General features: G+C 38.3%; 1 protein-coding gene across 2 annotated transcripts; it reads right to left on the bottom strand.

The window, feature by feature from the left end:
* Nucleotides 1-46: 46 nt before the first annotated feature.
* Nucleotides 47-20945, bottom strand: smc4 (structural maintenance of chromosomes 4). 2 transcript variants are annotated; one of them, XM_008425822.3, is made up of 24 exons: nucleotides 20793-20945; nucleotides 19432-19592; nucleotides 18177-18367; nucleotides 17390-17581; nucleotides 16164-16340; nucleotides 13774-13938; nucleotides 13260-13387; nucleotides 12917-13057; nucleotides 12321-12471; nucleotides 7879-8043; nucleotides 7480-7713; nucleotides 7154-7339; nucleotides 6871-7032; nucleotides 6535-6760; nucleotides 4221-4297; nucleotides 3507-3659; nucleotides 3221-3347; nucleotides 2824-3013; nucleotides 2224-2368; nucleotides 1921-2094; nucleotides 1645-1827; nucleotides 802-1034; nucleotides 527-710; nucleotides 47-322 (listed from the first exon to the last, which is right to left on the bottom strand). In XM_008425822.3, the coding sequence occupies exons 2-24, from the start codon at nucleotides 19580-19582 to the stop codon at nucleotides 158-160; spliced, it is 3900 nt and encodes a 1299-aa protein (XP_008424044.2). In that variant the 5' UTR covers nucleotides 19583-19592; nucleotides 20793-20945; the 3' UTR covers nucleotides 47-157. The 2 variants fall into 2 exon arrangements, with proteins under 2 accessions (XP_008424044.2, XP_081470725.1); XM_081614599.1 differs by lacking the exons at nucleotides 19432-19592; nucleotides 20793-20945 and adding an exon at nucleotides 19162-19271.
* Nucleotides 20946-21010: the final 65 nt, after the last annotated feature.

Here is a 21010-nt window from a genome sequence, read left to right as displayed (position 1 = left end):
TCTTACGAGTTTTTCCATTTTGTTTAAGAATAATTTCACAAAGAAGTGTATGAAAAAACTTTATTTTTCAGATTAAAGAAATAGCAGCACTATTGTAAAGGACAGTACAAATATTTACATGGTTTATGAAAGAACATTAAAAGATAAAGTTTGCTTTTTATGCTGTGATGGCATCATGTTCTCTGAACACGATTGTTTTGGGATTGATTCCGACACTTTTGGTTGTGTTGTGTGTTTTATAGATGCCGATGAGACGATCCGCAATCTCAAACATGTTGTTCCTCAAGGAGATGATGATGAACTGAGCGTTCTTTGTCTGTTCCTGCAAAAAGAAAAACACATTTTAATTATTTAAGCACACAGTTACTGTTGAATAATGTCTTAGTGCAGTGGGGATTCTCTCGGTTTATACACTTTAAAGCTTAAGAATCGTTCTGTTGCAATCAAGTTATGATGCGACCATCGAGAACAAATCATAAAAGCTTTAAAAATATTAAAAGTAAACTAGCAGCCTGATTGTGCTCACATAAATATAACAGGCAACGATGGAGACGTTCTTGAAGTCCAGCGCGGCATCGATCTCGTCCATGAAGTAAAGCGGGGTGGGCTTGTAGTGATGCAGAGCAAACACTAGAGCCAGAGAGCTGAGGGTCTTCTCCCCTCCAGACAGGTTAAAGATCTTTTTCCAACTTTTCTTTGGTGGACGAACACTAAAACAAATAAAAACGAAAGAATACGTCAAATAAATAACAAACATAGAGCTAACGTGTGGACTGCTTTTTTTTTTTTATACTCTCTTACCTGAACATGATTCCCTCAGAGAACGGATCCAAGCTGTCCACTAGCTCCAGCTCTGCATCCCCACCTAGTGTCAGCATCTGGTAGTTCTCCTTCAGCTTGTTGGTGATCATGTTGAACCCGGTCATGAACTCGTTGAGCCGCTGCTTACGGAGGTCCTCGTAGGCGTGCTTGAACCTGTCTCTGTCCGCTGTGATCTCGTCCAACTGGGCGACGCGCTGCAGGTACAGCTCCTCCTGAGGACACAAAGAGTCTGAGATGACGCGCGTTTATCTTATGCCGATGTAAAACAAAGTCCGTCTATTGGCGCCAGGTTTTATCAACTGGTGATGAATGTCCGCTTCGTCGCTCCTCAGTCGTTTTCATGCTTGTGAAATTTTGCGCTTGTAAACGTAGACGTGCACACGCGGGCGTGCCACGCGACACAAACATTTAAAAATGCGCAACTTTTGTCGCTGTCGTGTGTCGGGTTTCAACATTAACCTGTCACCGTCGCTCCCTAGCAAAGCTAGCTAGCAGAGCTATGTTAGCTATATTAGCAAGAGAAGCTATGAAGACATCTGCGTGCGACTCAAACTTTTGCCTGACAAAAAAGCAAAATGAGGTAAAAAAACAAAAAAAAAACATGTACAACACTAAATAGTTCTAAAAAAAATTGAAGACCTGTGATTAATATATTTAAAGCCAACTTACGAATTAAAGATTTCTAACTAGTTACATGAATGCAAGACTTTTCAAGCAGGCGGAGACCCTAGAAATTCACTGCTGCTCTCGGGGCAGCAGTGAATGAGATCCTTCATCCCGACCAACGAGACAACCAGGACACCTTGTAGTGTTTGTGTGTACCTTCTTCTTGTACTCTGCAATGGCTCCTAGATTGGGCTTCATTTGACTACACTGGCTCTCCAGCATGCTGATCTTGTTCACCAGGATGTTTGGATCTGAGATGGTTTCCAGCTCAGCAGGAGGAAAGACACGGAGTTCCTCTGCTGGCTGGCCCTCAATGGTGTGAAGGGACAGCTTGGTGCTCTGGAAGACAAAAAACAGGCATTATTGAAGACAACAAAGCTAAGGGGGCCTGGTTGTTCCCCAGCTGTGTACTGGTTTAGTTATGTGACTCGCCTCATCCTGCCAGTACTTGATCTTGCCATTGTGCTTTGTGATGGCGGCGTCTATCTGCTCAATGGTCAGCCGGACGTTGAGCGACTCTTCTTGCAGCGCGTGCTCCTGCTGCTGCAGGGCCTTGATCTCCTTGGAAACGTTCTGATACTGCTCCTGCACCTCAGGCAGAGTGGCCTACACAACCAGAACCAAAGCAGGAGTAGATCAGCTTTATTGATGCTAAGGATGTCCTCTGAGAGAGAAACACTCCCCCAGCAGATTTAAGACGTTCTGATACTAATAATGTAAATGGTGAGCAGCAACCTCTGCCTCGTGGCAGGCTTTCATGATCTCCCCCGCCTCATCTTCTAGTTTCTTCAGCTGCTCTGTGAGCTCAGCCATCAACTTCTCGTTCTCTTCCAGCTCAGCTTGCACACGAGCAACGCTCTCCTCACACTTTTTCAGGTTTCTGTGAGACAAACGGAAGAGGATTTAGGCCTTTTTTCATCAGTGGTGTTGACAGCAACAGCTAAAGCAGATCAATCATTTCATTGGCCTTCAGAAAGCAAGGCGTTTGAATTACTCTGGCTAGATGCTGCTCACTTTAACGTGATCATTTTTCAGTGTTGAGTAGGGAAATGTATATAATGGTTATCAGCCAAAACAGGGATATTAAAAACGTATATTTACCAAAATGTGCATATTGGTGAATCTACTTTGATAATCCCTCTCTTGTAGACCCTAAATTTTTTTTTCTTTCATGGTACAAATTTTTTGCACTTGATTGTTGCATAATGAGTCAACACGTATTAAAGTCTTTACACAGAAAACCAGAACTGACATCACCAACCTCAAAGAAAGTCCACCGTTAGTGGCAGCAGGATGAAGGCGGACTGTTTCACCTTTAATATTCCCTTCCCTTACCGATCAGCCGTCTTTATGGCCACTTTGGCCTTGGTGATGATGGAGGAGCAGTCGTCGAGCTCTTTGTTGATCTTGTCGAGCTTATCCTGCTGAGCCTTCAGTTTGTGGCTGTTGATGTCAACAATCAAGTTGTGGAGTCTTTTCACCTCGTTTTCCACCTTCCCGGCCTTACTGGATGCTGACTCAAAGTCTAATAAAGAGAGAGGGGGGGAAGAAAAAAAAAAAAAAAGCATTAAAACTTAAGGCAATCTATTTAAATTAAAATCTACTCTGTATTGAAGATATACTAAAGGGTAGAGTGTATTTTTCCAGAAGTTAAGTCTTAATCTGACATGAGGAAGGATATAATGACATAAAACAATTAGCACCTCTCTTTACAGTTTATGCAAGTTCCTACCTTTCTTGAATGCCTCCAGGCTCTTCTCCATCTGTTTCTGCTTGGCTTTGTCTGGGGCAGCTGCCAGCACGTTGGCTTCAAGCTCCTTAATCTGAAGTTTCAAGTGAGTCTCCTGGTCAGCCAGACTCTGAGGGAAGAAGGGGGGAAAAAAACAAAAAAACTCTGAGAAACTTCTTTAATTAGGTAAAAAACTGCTCGTTTGTAAGCCTGGATATAGGCAACTGATATCATTTGAAGCATAAATGAAGCATAAACAAGGAGGCAAACGGTGCATAAAGTGTCGTACGCTCATGCTGTTTGTGTATTTTTCCAGAGTGTTCTTCATCTCTCTGAGCTGAGGCTGCAGGCGCTGGACGTTCTCCTCCAACTGCAGCCGTCTCTCCTGGCAGCCGTGCAGCTCTGACACTTTCTCATTCAGCTTGCTCTCCATACGGTCGAGCTGTAAAAACACACATGGAAAATCAAGTTTTGTTGTGATGGAGGACACGCTTGGTACACGCATCGCATGAGCACTTCAGATGCCCAGTTGGACTTACACTATTCAACTTGAAGACGAGTGAAAAGAGCACAATGCTACTAATATATCGTTCTAGATATTGAGAAAAAAAAAATGATTTGCATAGAAAAATGCATAATATGCATTATTCTCATCAGTTTAATAAAACGGAAAGTCTTAAGAGTTTAACGGCCAGCTTCTGATTGAATTAAATCCCAATGTTTCCAAACTATAAATACAACCAACAGCATGTACTTTGATGCAAACAAAGGCCAAATAAATGGAGATGACATTACGCCTTTGTTTCTCTTTAGATTCAAAACTGAACCTCCAACATTTTCTCCGTCATCGCCACGATCTTTAGGGAGAGGAAACTGGACTTCATTCAAAATCAGGATCAGAAATAATTCAAACTAATCAAAAGTTTTTTGTTTTGTTTTTTTTTTAATGCCATGCTTGAGTTGAAAATGTGACCTTTTATTTATTTGCATGTTTTGAACTAACCTCGACCTGGGACACCCCTTGGCTGATAGAAGACCCCATCCTGCCTTTCATAACTCTTCCACCGCCAGTCATTGTTCCTGTGCAACAAAAACAAAAGAATGAGAAACAAAAACTTTCCTGAGAGTTAATTATTAACCATCCCGTCACGGCCTGTGAAGGACAAGCTGAAATAAGATAACACTTTGCATTGTGATGGTCCAAAAGGCTGCTTTGATCAATGATTTAAAGTTAATTTATATTATCCTGTAATAATCTAGATTAAGGAAGATGGGTTCTATTACAAAAACAGGGAGACTCAGTTGTTTTGGTTTGATCATTGGGGCAAAAACTGCCATGCTAACATCATACCAACAATACAGAGCAAATATTTTCAGATGAAATACTTCAGATAGTTCATCTGAAAAAGTTAGCATACCATATTATTGTAGTTTGCACCAAAAATAGCTTATATTCTGCAACCTTTTCTACAATTTCATACGGACTCTTTCATATACTATGTAATTTTTTTTAGAACACAGTTACAGCCTTGATTTAAAGCCTTCTACTACTGATTGTAAAATAAGCTGCAAACTTATAAAAGCGCCATTATGACAAAAATAAAATAAAAATACTGATATACAAGCTTACCTCATCACATTAACGTTTTTGTGAAACAACTGAACTGAGCTCAGGCCATTAGAATTTACATCAAAAGATATAATCGGATTTTTTTTATTATTTTTTTTATCATTCCCTAAGTAAATAAAAGCAGAAAGGTCACTCAGACTTAGGCCTGTCGCGATAAACGATAAATCGATTAATTGCACGATGAATTAAACCTATCGACCTCATTTTAATTATCGTCTTTATCGTCTCTTCCTGTCTTTTTTTCTTTCTGTTGATGACACTGAATGAAAAAAGGCTCAGCTATGGACTCTCCACTGACCCTCCCTTCCTCATTTCCTTAGTCTAATGTCCAGCGCACACGACACGAGTTGTCAGGCCGAATGTCGGCCCATTTCCAAAACCTGAGAGACACATTAGCCATCAGAAATTCTAGGTATAACGGTTCGATCGGGTTCAGCCATGTGGAGCCACATGGGCACAAAATAAAGGCTACAAGTCCAGGTAACTAATTTTAAAACCAGGCATTAATCAATGTTTTACTACAATCTACCTGTGATGCATGTGGCTAGAGTCAGCGTAAAGTCCTGACTCAATAAAAATCATTATAAACTATTTGTTACTTTAACGAAGAACAGCTGAAAAGTTACCAGGTTCATCAACTGCGGTAGCAATTTGGCTCCGACTCCTCTCCTTGTCATTTCTATATTCTTTGTACAAAATGTTGAATAAATATGAATGTTGTTTCCACATATCTCTGATGTCCTGTCAGCTGTTTGGGATTCCCCTCGTTATTTCCCCTCAGAAAGCATGAAGGAGAATCCACACTTTCTGATTGGCTACCTGTCGCATTCAACGGGCTGCGTTAAGCTCCCAGTCGGGGAAAACCCCTGATTTAGATTGGAGCGGCCAAGACAATCTACCGTAACACCATACACTGCAGGATGATCTGATACGAAATCACCAGCAACAATCTTGGATCGGATAACGTTCTAAGATTGTCATAAGGGGAAAATAGGGGCAATAAATCGTGTAATGTGAACTATTGCATTAAGGTAGTCTGATGTGCCCATCTTCTCTATTTAAATCTAGTGACTACTGAAGGGCAATATAGTATACACTTCATAATCTGCACTCTTTTGGTTGAATGCAGTATTTATTTCCACTTTGGCTTTATGTTGTTTAGTTTTTATTCAAGTAAATTTTTTGTAAATGGAGACTGCGAATCTATTTTATTTTTGTTTTTGATTGTTTTGTTTATTTAGTTTATCAGTTCCAGTGTTATGTGTTCGTTTGAAAATAAAGTGCATTTATCTATGGCAGGAAATCGCATGCATTATTAGTCATTTCCATAAAATCAATGTCTAAGGTCTTGAAACAATATTATCGTTTATCGCAATAATTTTTTTTAGGCAATTAATCGCTCAGCAAAATTTGTTATCATGACAGGCCTAGTCAGACTGAGTATTGTTGAAGAGAATGTACACAGGCTCAGGAGAATCACAAACACGGCTCCAGGAACTGATCAGTTTTATCAGAAAAGGTTGAAGTTATAAGAAAACCTAGACTCATGTTTTAGTCAAATAAAGTTTCTGCTGTCAACTTTTAACAGTTTTTAACACCAGTACCAGCTGTGGATACAAATTGACAAAGAAAAGAAAAAAAAGAAAGCAGGACAGGAATCCATGTAGGAGTGATGAATCTCACCAACCTGCCATCTCAATTATCTGCCCCTTCAGGGTGACCACCCTCCAGCGTTTGTCCTTCTGGAAGGCCATCCTGGTGGCCTGCTCCATGTCTTGAGCGACCAGGGTGTCCCTCAGGGCAAAGTAGAACGCTGGTCTGACCCTCTCATCGTTTACTCGCACCATGTCAAAGAGGCGGGGGGTGTTCTCTGGCGTGTGAATGGGGGTCATGTTCTTCTCCCAGACCTTCATCTAAATCATAAAAAAAAAAAAAAAAGCAGTCAAAAGGAGAAACAAAACTCTGTTTTAAGTTTACTGAATCTTAACGGCATGCTGACTGAAGTTTCTAAGAGTTACATTACCTTGTCGAGGCCGATGAAAGTGGCGACACCGATGTTCTGCTCCTTGAGGAAAGTGACGCATTTCTGAGCCGTGTCGATCGTATCCACCACGATGTTGTCCAGAGCGCCGCAGCAAGATGAAATGGCCACATCGTACTTTTCATCTATGGCTCCAAGATCTCCCTACGAGCACCAAAACCATTTTAAAAACCCCGCATTACGATTATGAGAAACAAATATAGGAATAATGACAAAAATATATACAAATGAAAAGGTTTTCTGTAACATGTAAGCAGGTTTTTACCAATCTTCCGTAGATTCCAGGGATTTTGCCGCTCTTCTTGAGCTGCATCAGGGCGTCCAAGACTTTTCCTCGGCTGCGATTGGAGGACAGGGAGCTCTTGGCTTCGTCCACCTTTTGCTGCAGTTCTCTCACCACATGCCTATTTTCATTATCCACCTTCAGCAGCTGCTCCAACTCTTCCTGGTCCTGTAGTGAAACATGGAGTGTAAGTAAAGCAGAAGCTTTTTTTTTTTTAATGAATATAAAATATTTTAAGGTCTTGATTTTAGATACATGGAACTTAAGACTTCACGCTGATTTTGGTTTATCTCTGTCGATCGTTTTACCTTCTTGAGCTCCTTTTCCTTCAGGGGGATTTGGACCTGCAGGTCTTTGATGGCGGGCCGGCGCTCCTGCAGAGTGTCCGAGGTCGTCTGGAGCGTCTGCTTGGCCGCGTTGAGCTGAGTCAGAGCAGTTTTGTGGCGGCTGAGGTAGATGTCGAGCTCGGACTGAGCGATGTCCATTTGAGAGCGGGTCTCGTTTACGGCCTTGCTGAGTTCCATGAGCTCTTTCTCCCTTTTCTGGTAAGTAAGAACGGTGTTTAAAAAAAAAAAAAAAGTCTCAAGAACAATTGAAGACTTCATTTAACAGATAGTAATGCAGAGCTATTCCAGTAACCTCAGCCAAGTTGTCAGGACATCTGCAACTAGACACACACACACACACACACACACACACACACACACCTCTTTGTCCTGTTGCAAGCCACTCGTCTCTTCCTTCAGACTTTCCATCACTACTTTCAGTTTTTCTTCTTCTTTCGCTTTCTGCTTCTCCAGGTCTTCTTTTTGGGCCGTTGCTTCAGAGATGGCTTGTTCACTGCTGGCTGGTATGCCTCGCACTTCCTCCAGCTGAATAATGAGCCAAACAACCAATAAAAACTGTTAAAACTAAAGGAAAATTTTTACAATTTTCTCAATTCAAAATGTGAGCATCAGTTCATTAAGCAGTGAATATTATGATTCAAGACATTTTTTTCCCCTGTTAATTCTTGTTTAGAACTAGTGAAAACCCTAAATTAAGTCTCACAAATTTTCAGTTTTATTTAAAAAAATAAATAAATACAAGACGAATGAGAAAGAAATTCAAAACAGAAATGCTACAGCCTATGTAATCATCTAAAAAGACTTGAAAGTTGTCCAGTGAGTTTTCGCACCTTCAACAAGTAGGTAAGCCACAAGTTCCTGCTTAAGAACTCGTCTCTTCATATTACTGTATCGAAGCAATGGCAAGTTGAGAGAAATAAGTGTGGTAAAAAAAAAAAAAAAGTGCAAAAGTAACAGCAAAAACTGCTGTCTTGTGAGGACTGTGAACAAAAGCCCATTCAAGAGTTTGGTGGAACCTGACGAGGTTTGGAGGGCAACATTAGAAGCGTGTTACCTGGGATAAGAAAGAAGAAGGGGAAAAAAAAAAACACTAGACTGTTGCTAACTGCTCAAAAGAAGTTCTTATTTCATCAAAGTAAATTTTGAACATTAAGAAGTCAAGCTCCAAGACTCTGGAGGAAGAGTGGTAAGGCACAGAAGCCATGTTGCTTGAGGTTCCTACAGTCTGTGTGGATTTGGGGGGCCAGGTCGCCTTCTGCTGTTTGTCCACAGGGTTTCATCAAGTCCATCCAGAAACGTTAGAGCACATCACGCTTCCTCTACTGACAAGCTTTATGGAGATGCGCATTTCATTCTCTAGCAGGCTTTGGCAGCTGCCAACACTGCCAAAGGTTCCAGTCTATTGACCATGGTGTAACCATGAGTGACCACCAGCAAATTCACCCGAAACAAACAGAGTTTAAAGTCAAGAGGAGCCAACAATGGAGGCGAGCTGAAGGCGGCTACTAAAGCAACCTGGGCTTCCATTACGCCACAGCAGACACACAATTCTTTAATAATTTAACTGACAAAGAAACAGTTTTTTTTGTTGAAGTGCTAAAATAAATGAAATGATAATTTATATATTATTGTGATAAATATAACATCTCTCATCAACAAACTGTAACCCATGGAGCACAACGCCTCTGACTTTAACACACATGGCACTGCATCCGTCATCTCCATGGTTACCTGCATATGCATTTTGTAGTCTATTGAAAACACATATTTGCTGCTGTTATGATGCAAAAAGTAAAATGTGAGTTTAGTAGTCGTTAGTAGATGAGATGTATGCAAGTTCAGCTCAAAGAGGAAAAAAAGGTATTAAAAAAAACAAAGGAGATGATAAGGAAGCTGCCTGCCACAAATCAATATATTATGTAAATATATAATACTGTGGTCAGCTTCCAAAAGCAAGAAAATGTCCACCTAATGTGAAAAATACTTTAAAGTGCAGTATTGATGGAAAACATAAATAAGAAACTGAATAGATGTAAAGCTAATAAGGACCTTTAGGTCCAAGAAAACAAGATGCATGGATGTAATTCCTATTTTTCATCCGTTAGCTTTTATTACAAAAAATTAAAATAATAAAAAAATTCATTTATAAGCTTGTTTTGACTTTAACGAGATACAATTTGAAACCAGGCCACTAATTTGTGTATTTACACTTTGAGGTTTCCAAGAGAGACGATGACTCATTTTGATCTTGCAACTATGATGTCGATCTTTTTCCCCCTCTTCACCTCGGACGATGCCAGAGGCAAAACAAGCAAAAATGTAAGAATTTAGTTATACGACAAGTGCAGTCTGTAGATGTTACAGTCAGAGCTGCTATAAATGAGAAAGCCAAAAATGAAAATAAAAACGTAAATATTAGAAGAATCAATTGGGATTAATGATGGATATTTTTGAAGACCTTTACATCAAAAGTGCACGCAAAATTTAAAAACTATTATTTGAATCACATATATGTTGTTTTTTTTTGCAATTATTTTTGATCGCACTGCTATTGTTACGAATAAAAAGAAGAAAAAAAAACAACAGGAGAAAAGAATAAAGGGAAGCAACACAACAACCTCATTTAATTGTGATAGGATTTCCTTTAAGACTTTGCCTGTAGGAGATCTGACTGAAGTCAGAACATCCCATTTTACTAACTCAAATACATAAAGCTCAGATTACTACCTGTTGTGAAAGTGTTATTTCTAAGAAACATGATCAGGACTGTGTTTAATTGTCTGTGGATCACAATTCGGATCATTAAGCAAGAAAACCACAGGATATGATGCTCCATTTATGCATGTGGTGTAAGACCTGGAATAAATTTGATAGAAGGAGGTCCCATTGGGAGGGGAAAGGGAAAAAAAAAAAAAAACACACACACACAAAACAGACACATAAAAAAAAAGAATCCATGTAAATTACCAGCTATTATACGATGCATTCTAAAGCAGACCGAGAGCACATATGTAATCAAATATAAGCACACGAGGACCAAACAAGCCCTGGTTGAGACTGGCACAACAGTCTGCATTTTGGCGGAGCTGAAACAAAGCAAGAATTGGCATACGCATATATAGTTTATGTTCTGTAGGGTTAACTGCGGGTGAAATGTGAATGTGGCTGCTGGAAGTGTTACACAAGCCAGGCCATAGTTGACTACCACACAGCAGAACACTGCTCCCCAGAGGTCAGCCTGCCTCTGCCCAGCTCCCCCTCTGACCAGCAGAGTTCCAGAAGAAAAGGCTTTCAGAGCTGGGAGGAAACGTCAGCCACACGTCCCCGAAGCAAAGCCTGACAAATGATTTGGATCAGCTATGTTGCAAAAAATAAAAGGATCGGCAGTTTAATCCATCAGGGCAAAAATAGTTTAGCAAAGCACACGCCCAGATTCACTTTGTGCAGCTTCACGGCCCCCTAGTGTCTGATAACTCGTTGACAGTTTCACATTAGTTTTTATTTTATTCCATCGATAGCATCACTTTAATGAAACCACAAAAATCATATAAAGCATCCCTTCTTCAAGCACTGCTGAAAAGAAAATTTTTCAAATAAGGAATTATTTGTACAGTAGTTGTTTCACTATGACTGTAATTCATAAAAAAGGAACCATTCCTTGATGCAAATATCAGTGAGTAAAAATATCCAGATTTTAAGTAAGACAAGAAAAGCCACTGTTTTGCATTTTCTTTAGTATCGCAATCAACGTGCAGTCAGACAAAATGCTGTCACAAAAGCCATTAAACAATTTATTTGTTGTTTTTTTTTAAATTTAATTTGTATCTCTTCAGTTTTCATACAAAAAAATTGTAAAAATTTCACACTGTGAAAACACTTAATCCTAATAAGTGACTTTGGTGTAGATTCTGCTTTAAACATCTTCGTACATCTGAAATAAGTCAAAGCAAACCTACAGCTAACTTTGGAGCTTATTTTGCGTAAATAAGTAATAATTCCTTAATATTAATAAAATAAAAGAACAAGTTCCACTAGATTATTTCACTTATACCATTTTCCCCCATATAATCAGTGAAAAATTCTGCCAGACAAACTGGTACCGTTTCATCTCTATTCAAGAATTACTGACTTAAAACAAGATCCTACATCTTGCTGAAAAGTTACTTGCAAGTATGTTTTGACTTATTTTAGGTGTACTAAGATATTCGTACTAGAAGCTAGAGCGAAAATACTTAGTAAAATTGTATTTTTCAAGTAAGAAATATTTTCTCCTTAAAGAGAACCTGATTCAGCCTAAAATATATATACGAAAAAAATTTTATATTTATCCTTAAAAAAATAATGGATAAAAATGATTGTCAGTTGTATGTCTTATGCTGGACAACCGCATGAGACACACAACCCCTCCAAACACGTCATTTCACTACATCTGAGCAACAAAAACAGTAAACACCAAAATCCTTGTGGTTCCATTTCTGACACATTTTTAAAAATATATATTTTATTTCTTCATAGGCCACGACCTAAAACACACATACCAACCCCGTCAATGCCACGGCTGCCTCAGCATTACTTTTTAATTAAATGTGTGGAGTAAATTTAGAAAACAAAAGGCTAAAATTAAACGCCTCTGTCAGATCCAGTATCTGTGAGCCTCTGAACTGTGCTGCTGCTGCCTGCAGTGACACTGTCAGAGTGACACAACTTATCTATCACAGAGAGGCAAACACTAAAACCAAGTGAGATAAAGTCACTGAACTGCATGCTACAGTAGATCTGCTGCAACCTAAAGGCCAACACACCTTTTTCTGGTCTTTTTCCAGCTGCTTCTGCAGTGCCTTGTTCTTGCTCTTTGAGTGTTTAATCTTCTCACGCACTTCAACATCCTGCAGGTCCAGCTGGGTGAACTTTCCCTTCTGGGTCTCAATATACTTGTTGATCTTATTTTTTTTCCTGGTGGAGGAAAAGCATTTTTTTAAAGAATTAAATTCTAATCAGTTTTATGGGGGGAAGAAAATCTATCAAAAACAATCCTTAAAAAAAAAAAAAAAAAAAAAAAAAAAAAAAAAAAAAAAAAAAAAAAAAAACACTAATAAATAGGGGAGAACGGGGACAAGTTAGTTTCTGTAACACTTTTTTAGTAAAAAAGTTCCTTTAAGGGAATAACAGTACATGAAACTGTCATGTTTCTACTCTTTTTCAAAGCCAACTACTTTATAAATAACTAATTTCACATAGATTAGAAACTCAAAGTGCTGATGAATTCCTCTAAATGTCTGAACAAGCATATAAAAACCTAAATTAATAGAAATGTTACTTAGTACACAAACCGGGTTACATTAGTAACAGAGGAAACAAGTTAAAGAAAAAAAAGAAAGAAGAGAAGCCGATTTCTTACTTTTCCACATTTTGGAGCTCTTGGTTCATTTTTTCCATCTCTTCTGATATCTTTGCATTTTTTTCGGTGAGCTCCTTGGTTTCCTCCAAGATCTTTTGCTTTTCCTGTTCTTTATCAGTCACACGTTTTTGTAGATCATGACTAAAGGCAAACAGAAACCAAAATATTTGCTTTAAAAAAAAAAAAAAAAAAATCAAATTATGCAATAATATATATCTTTTTCTATTTATACACTTCACAATGGTAAGATATCAGAGAAGCATCCCACAGAGCTCTTGCCGGTCCTTCTTTTTGTCATATTTTGTCCTGTCTGGAGCACAGAGGTGCTGCTGGTGTAACTCACACATAGTACTGGTGGAGCTGGCTCTTGTGTTTGAAGATGTCGTTCTCCAAGGTGAGAAACTCCACGGCTTTATTCTTTTCCCCCTCCAAAGCATTTTTCTCCTTTTCTACCAGCTTAACTCGATTCAGCTAGGACAGAAGAAAAAAAACAACAACTGATACTTTTGTCTAGAAATTAAAGTAAAAAAAAAAATAAATGTAAAAAATCCTAAATTCTGCGGTCTAATGAAATTAAGCTATCAGAAACTACACCAGAGACATAAAAATAATTAGGTACAAGCAGAATATAAATTAAATTCAATAAATGACTCATTTGTAAGCTGGTGTAATTTAACTTTTGAGTAATACTTTATATCTGAATCTCAAAGTGAATGAGAGGGTTTTCTCACAAAACCCTCTCATAAATATTTATTTATTTCCATATTTATTATCTCATTTGTTCACCTCTCAGCCCGACTATGCAGTTTTACAAAAAACACTCCCAAAGAGAAACAAACCCACGCAAGTGTAGTTACCTTTTCTCCCCTTTGCTCATTGAGCAGCTCGATGCGGCGAGACAGAGTTTGGATCGGTTCTTTGAGACGGCATGAACCGATGATGTCCTCCAGGTACTCCAGCATCCCCTCATCATGCTCCGTCTGACCTTTAGGCTTCATCATGGCAATCTGCTCCACCTCACCCTACACACAGCCCAAAAGAGCAGATTGGAAAAGGCACACACTGATTCACAATAGGGCTGCATAAAAAAAAATCATTAAAATAATAAAAAAAAAAACATACACAAAAAAGTTGCACCAATCTTTCTTTAAAATAATTTTTAAGACACAGAGACAGCTCTCTCCCACACACAATTTTAAACAAAGTGCACAAAAGTGTAAATAACATTACACAACACAGAAAGACGACATAAAAAAATAAATAAAAATAAATAAATGAAAAATCCTGTCACTGAAAATCTCCAACTGTGAAGGGACAAATTACACGATTGCATTTGTGGAACATAAAACATGGAGTTACTACTGTTAAAACATCACAGCAACCCACCAACAATAATTTATAGTGATGACAGAAAAAGTAATTTAAATTGTCATATGGATGTTTTTTGCAAAAATGAAGAGCGATGCACCGATCTGGCGTTTCCTCGCCGATGACAATTTTTTTGGTTTATTAAAAGCTCTGGCCTGCGAGCCTGATTCATTTTTATTTTGAGGAGTGTCACACAGAAAGATGAGCTCAAAGCTCTCTGATCATTGGAAATAGCTTCAAAACTAACAAAATGAGGAGTTACATGATTGTCTTAATTCAAGTGTCAAAGCATACATTTCTCTAACCTTATATTTTAAATCAACCTAAAATATTTTTTTCAAAGTATATGCAGTTGGTGGATTTGTTTGTAGACCAAATAAGGGAGATTTCTTTATTTCTGATACATTCTAAAAATAGGAGAGAAAAATTAAGAATTTTCTGTATTTTAGCAGCTAGTCAAAGAACAGAATCAAGCAACAACAAATAAAAAAATATTAAATTGTCCAATTCCATTCCCTCCCTAAGTGATTGGTGCATCTCTAAAAATGAGAGCTATTAAAACAAGACTGACATTTCTAAAACTACACACACACACACACACACTTCCTCAACTCTCCAGTGCAACCCTACTGGAGTGGACATGTGCATTTATTGTAAATACCATGTCAATTAATATTTATGATTTTTTTTATAATAAAATGCTTCTTTTAAAGAGTCTCAATTTGAGATTTAAAAAAAAAGAAAGAAAAAAAATGTAGTTTAAATTTTTAATCTGAGAGAAAAAGCAGCTTTAAGAAAGAGTTGGGTGGTGGGAGGATCCCCACATCATCCTCTCCTCTGATCAGTGCACAAACTAGACAGCTTCCCCTCATTTACCAGAGGCCTGGAAAAGTGAGGTGACCTTGAAGACCAAGTTTAAACCTCCACACAGTCAAGCAGCCGCGTCACCGACAGAAACATACAAGAGGAATGAAAATGGACATGCTCACATTGAAAGGAAAAAAAAAAAAGTTCACCACTGAAATAAAATAAAGAATCCAAATACAACTAAATTTTAATCATGTCCCTTCAGTTGACCAGTAATAACCAGGCAGGTCAGATGCAATACGCTTTGCGGGGGTAGGAGTGTAACATGTGAACTTTTTCAGGGTGAGTTGCAAAACAACACATGGGGAAAATATATAAATAATTAAACAAGAAAATATTATTTTCAAGAATTCAGTTTACGTTAGAGTAATAAAAAAATAAAAAAAAATAAATATATATATATATATATGTAAATAAAAAAATTCAATAAAAACGAGAACCATGGCAGTGGAGGGTGTTTTACCCTGCCACCCTGAAGCAGCACTGCTAATATTGGTTTTTTATTTTTTCTCACACACCAATATTTACGTGCTGCTAAAGTGTGGCAGGTATATGAGAAAGGGAGGGTCCAACCTGTCCTCCACTGGTGGCTCAGCCCCCCCCCCAAAAGACAAAAACTCTCTCATAGTGGGAAATCCTTCAAACACTCACATGCATGTTGGTCAGCTGGTCAAATTGTGTCTTTTCCTTAAAATTCTAAAGCAGCAAATAATGGTTCGCACCCTTTTCACATTGTTTCAAACCATGATGCGCTGCTATAGCAGTCTAAGGGATGGCAGAGCACTCTCCTCTCCTTTCCAATTCCAGTGCAACAGGTTATTTCACCACCCCAGCCCACCCCAACACACACACACACACACACACACACACAGAGAAAGAGACAGGCAGGGCATAAAATATTTTAAAACTTTCACCAGGACATGGGATGAAGCACAGGGACTGGTAAACAGAACAGGATGGTCATAGGAAGGATAAAATAATTTTATTTTATTTTTTTAAATAATACAATTACCTGCAAGATCAGAAATCTGTTGTGGTCTAGATCAATACCGTGGCTGCGGAGTAAAGTGCCAACTTCTTTGAAAGTGGCCTTTTTGCCATCGATATGGTAGTAAGAGGTACTGTCTCTGTTGGCAGTCCTGGAAACATAGAACTTGCTGTTAGGGACGACTTCGTAGTCATCTCCTTCCTGGCTCAGGGGGGGGAGGGGCAGAAGACACAGCAGCAGAACAGAAGAGTTTAGGAGAGACTCAAACAGCTCTAAACATTCAGCTTTACAATTCACAGCACTCACAAAAATCACTGGTTGTTACAAATTGAAGAACGCCAGAGACAATTAAGACATAAAAACTTCCAAAAACATCAGATTTAGACAAGCAACTGTAATGTGTTGGGGGGGGGGGAATCTTTTTAAATTAATAAAAATATATTGGTGCAATTTGTCACGTTTACATAAGTTAAACATGTTCAGTGAAATGAGGAGATTGCAAATGCACAACAAAAGAGTTGGCAGCGTGCCTAAAAATTCTTTACTTTAGCAAACAGGGCTTGTATTTCAGGCTGTGTACACCACCTTTACAAAAAATTATTTTTACTTCAGAAACAGCATTTCTGTGGGAGGAGGAACTCCAGAAAAATTAAGTCATGAGTTTAACAATTTGATTTGATTTTTACAGCACTTGTGAAGCGAAGTGAAATGCTCCTTTTTCGATGTAAGGTCAGCCAGGGGCAGAATTATTTACACTCCCAAAAGGCAGGGTAAAAAAAAAAATTGAATATGAAAAAATACTTTTTAGGTTGTTTTTTTTAGCAGTAAATTGTGATCTGAATAGAATCTTCCCTGTCACAGAAATATTTACACTGCAATAAAATAACAATTTGCTGACACGGCCCAAGTTAATTCAAAATTAAATAAAATAAAAAAAATAAAATAAAAAACAACTGGAAATACAGGCAGTGACCAGTGCGATGTGAGGTGAATATAGTATGAGGGGGTGTAAACTAACTTTCAAGACTTATTTGAGTTTGTGTTTACTCACTAATGTTACAAATGAGTGGCAATTCTATTATGACATCTGATAAATAATATTTTGAAAAATCTGACAATCATTACTGTCCTGTAAAAAAAGAAAAAAAAATAAATCTGCCTGATTTGAGTTTTTTAGTTTGGGCTGAATATTGAACCGTATGAAATGAGTGTATGTTGTTTCAGTGTGAAAGAAATATAGATAAATATACCTTATCAATAATCTTTTGAAAATGCACCTCCACAGTACAGCTTTGCACATCCTTGTGTTTATCAGAGCTGTGAATCAGCACTGAGAGCTTTTTCGATCTGATCTTTTGAGCTCTGTATCCAAACACAAAGAGCATTGAATCTATCACATTGGACTTTCCACTTCCATTGGGACCAATGATGCAGGAAAAGCGCTGGGAGACAGGTAAGGAAGGAGATAAAAATATAAGAAATCAATTATATGAAGATACACAACATCTACAACAAACAGTGTAAAGGTTGTATTTTTAGAGACGTGTGGTAGCATTTTATCTAGGTAAATCTGTAATACTGAAAGTATTCCATGTGAGTGTAGTTAAGGGTTCATGTGCTAAAACCCAGCCTGAGCAGAAACTGTGTGAGCAAAATACAGTGAAAAGGCAAAGGTTTGAAGAAAGTCATAATTAAAATGGAACTGTGGGAACAGCAATAAATCACTTCTGGTTGAGAGATTCACTAACAAAATCAAAATGGAGGATTGTGACCTTCTCACTTATTTTTTTATTTATTTTTATTTTTTTAAATATAGTTAAACACCATAAAACTGCACCCTTTTCTAGTGTTTTAATATTTGTATGTCTTCAACAACAGGGTACCAAAAAAAAGGCCAGGAAATAAAATAAGACTAACACAAAAACAGTAAGGTTGACACTTAACACAAGTGATCTTATCAAACAGATTCAAAGCAGTTTTGCCCTGCCAGACATTTAAAAAAAAAAAAAAAAGCTTCACATCCATGTTTGGTCATACCTTGTGAAAAGGCCCCAGAATCTGCTCCCCTGCATAAGACTTAAAGTTGCGATTAACTAAATGTGTGATCATCAGGCGAGGAGCGCCCGGTTCATTGGTCATTGCTGGGGGCGGAGGTGGAGGGATGCTGCCGAGAATCTCCTCCAAACTTCGACTATCAACCGCCTCAGTAGCTTCCCCCTGAGACGGATCTGTGGCACAACAAAAGTACAACTTTTTATTCTTCTGGTGCGAGTCGTTTCAGGTGGTGTTGGTGGAGAGAGAGAGAGAGAGAGAAGAGAGAGAGAGAGAGAGAGAGAAGAGGGGTGGGTAGGTGGGTGACTGGGGGAGGGGTGGAGGAGCGCGCATACACACACACATACAAAAATAAAACAAACAAACACAACACACGCAGCAAGTCTCGGGTGAAACAACGACCGAAGAGAGAAAGTTGACGGGGCTTATTTTCCTTTGTTCTGAAATTAAGCGTGAGCCGAAAAAATAAAATAAAATAAAAAAAAATACAGAAAAGACCATGAACCCACATTATTACCCAAACGCTCCCCACGACAAGCGTTGATACTGGAGTAGATGCGCCACAGTCACTTCGGTCGATGATGAATAACTAAAGTGTGTCCCGATCAAAAACGTCACAGTTTGAGTCATTTCTGACTGAAATTAAAAACACCAAGACAAACAGAAGTCCTCTTTTGGGAGGCAACAATATCGTTCAAACTATTATGTTGCCACCAGAGCAAGCCACAACGACCTGTCCAAAAAAAAAAAAAAAATCTATTGTGCTCACATAACCATAAACAAGCAAAATGAGTCGATGTTTGTGACTCGAATACAAGCAAACAGGCACAGAGTTAACCATTTTAACCCATCCTAACTAGAACTTTCCAAAAGCAACACAGAAATGAGTTGATATTGATACAATTTTTCTTTACTTGATATACAACGAAAAAAACAAAAACAAAACACTTTATCTTTCGAAATAAACTACCTCGTTTGCAGGAGACATCCGGACAAGAAGAACCATCGTCGTTAACAAAATCATCCCCAAAATTATTTATGACGAGCACTTCAGACAAAAAAAAAAAAAAAAAAAAAAAAACTATCAGCCCATTCTAACTACGTGTTCGCAAGAAGGAGGAAAAAAAAAAAGCACTACAGCTGAGCCAATTGGCCTTCACCAGTACAGCAACACACGCAAAGCAATTGACCGAGCAACTTATTTGGATTCAGAGACACCAAAACAGCCTTTGTTACTTGCCAGTTGTCGTCGGTGCCTCCTCTTGACCATTGGAGTTGGTTTCTTGAGGGGGTACATCCAACTCGTCCTCAGAGTCATCCCGAGGCTGCAGCCCTTTCCTTTTTGGCTCCCTTTTGGAAGCAGTGGAGCTTTTTACCGTTTTAGATGGCATGATATGAAATCTGAAGGGGCCATTGGAGGAAGAAAAAAAAAAAAAAAAGAGGGAATATCCATGAGCGAGTTTTTTTTTTTGTGCATGTCAATCTTCAAACTCCCATTATAGTCGGTCACTGGAGCTATTCTGTCAAGTTTTTTATCTTTGCCACAGCCAGATCTTACCGCCGCCCCTTTACTTGCTAATCGCTCTATTTATTCATATGCCAACACAGTAAGTGTAACAACAAAGTAAAGGTTTCTGGTGAAGATTAGGATGAATAAGGTTACGCAGATTTGTCTGGGGGAGAAAAAAAACAACAAATTTCTAATGTTAAAAAAAACAAACAAAAAAAAAACACGCAAGTTTCTGTAAAATCTTAAAAGAAAAAAAAAACCTCATTCAATAACATGGTGTGTCTGCATCTACAGTGGGGATCTTTTTCAGAGCGCCGCACATAGTTGTACAAAGCAGAAAAACTGGGGAATAATACAGTTAATATGGCGAACTTGAAAGCTCGATAGTTTCTATGCAAATAAGGTGAAATGGTTCCCCATAGAGCCTTGTAACGCCTATGTTGGTTGTCCACTTCTGCGCAGCTAAACGGGTTTCTCAAACTGACATTAATATTAACTTTCAGTCCCATGAGTTTTTATGCTGGGGGGCGCGGAGGTAAAATACGGAATAACCTAACCTAACCCCTGTGATAAGATGCATACTCACAGAATTAATAAAACCTAAGCACAACGATAGATTGAAATTTTAATCACACGTTTTAAAAACGTGTGATTTCACATCTTACCATTAGGTCCATCATGCTATTCAGCGGTGCTAATGGTGAAGTTAGGTTAGCAGCTAAAGCTAATGGATGTCAAATATCGAAGCGGAGTCTAAGATGGCAAAATAGCCCAGTTTAACTTGCAGATCAGCCTAAAACGACGGTAAATGCAATAACGCTAGTTACTGTCAAAATATTGTTTACTTTAATAACGTAAAATGTTTCACAGTTTCAAAGTATGATCAAAAATATCTCGCTAAAATTACTATTCTAGAATATAAAGAACGCATTAAAATTAGCTATAGCCTTCCCGTCAAATTTCTAGAGTTTCTAATGCTAAAACCTAGTATAAAACGTTACTATCGGCAAGTCTCCCTTCGAAAAAATTTTGTGATTCCAGCAAATAGACGGTACCCACACATTACTCCCCACCAAAGTATCCTTAAGTACCTTCTAAGTTATACACACGATCCGTCAGAGGTCCTCCTATCTGTTGAAAATTGTGAATTAAAAAAAGTATCAGAAAATCCAAAACTTGACGAAAATAATCCATAAAATTCAGCCCAGTATCATTCCGAGTCGCTTCCCATTTGAAAACTGTATCTTGTAAATGGCGCCTAAACTGCACCGTCGAACCAAATTCGTTACAAACTGACGCAAGGCACCAT

The sequence above is a fragment of the Poecilia reticulata genome, chromosome 13, assembly GCF_904066995.2.
Source record: "Poecilia reticulata chromosome 13, P_reticulata-male-v2, whole genome shotgun sequence".
Taxonomy (NCBI): Eukaryota; Metazoa; Chordata; class Actinopteri; order Cyprinodontiformes; family Poeciliidae; genus Poecilia; species Poecilia reticulata.
The sequence above is the reverse complement of the archived record's forward strand: the minus strand, read 5'-3'. Positions and strand labels throughout refer to the sequence as shown.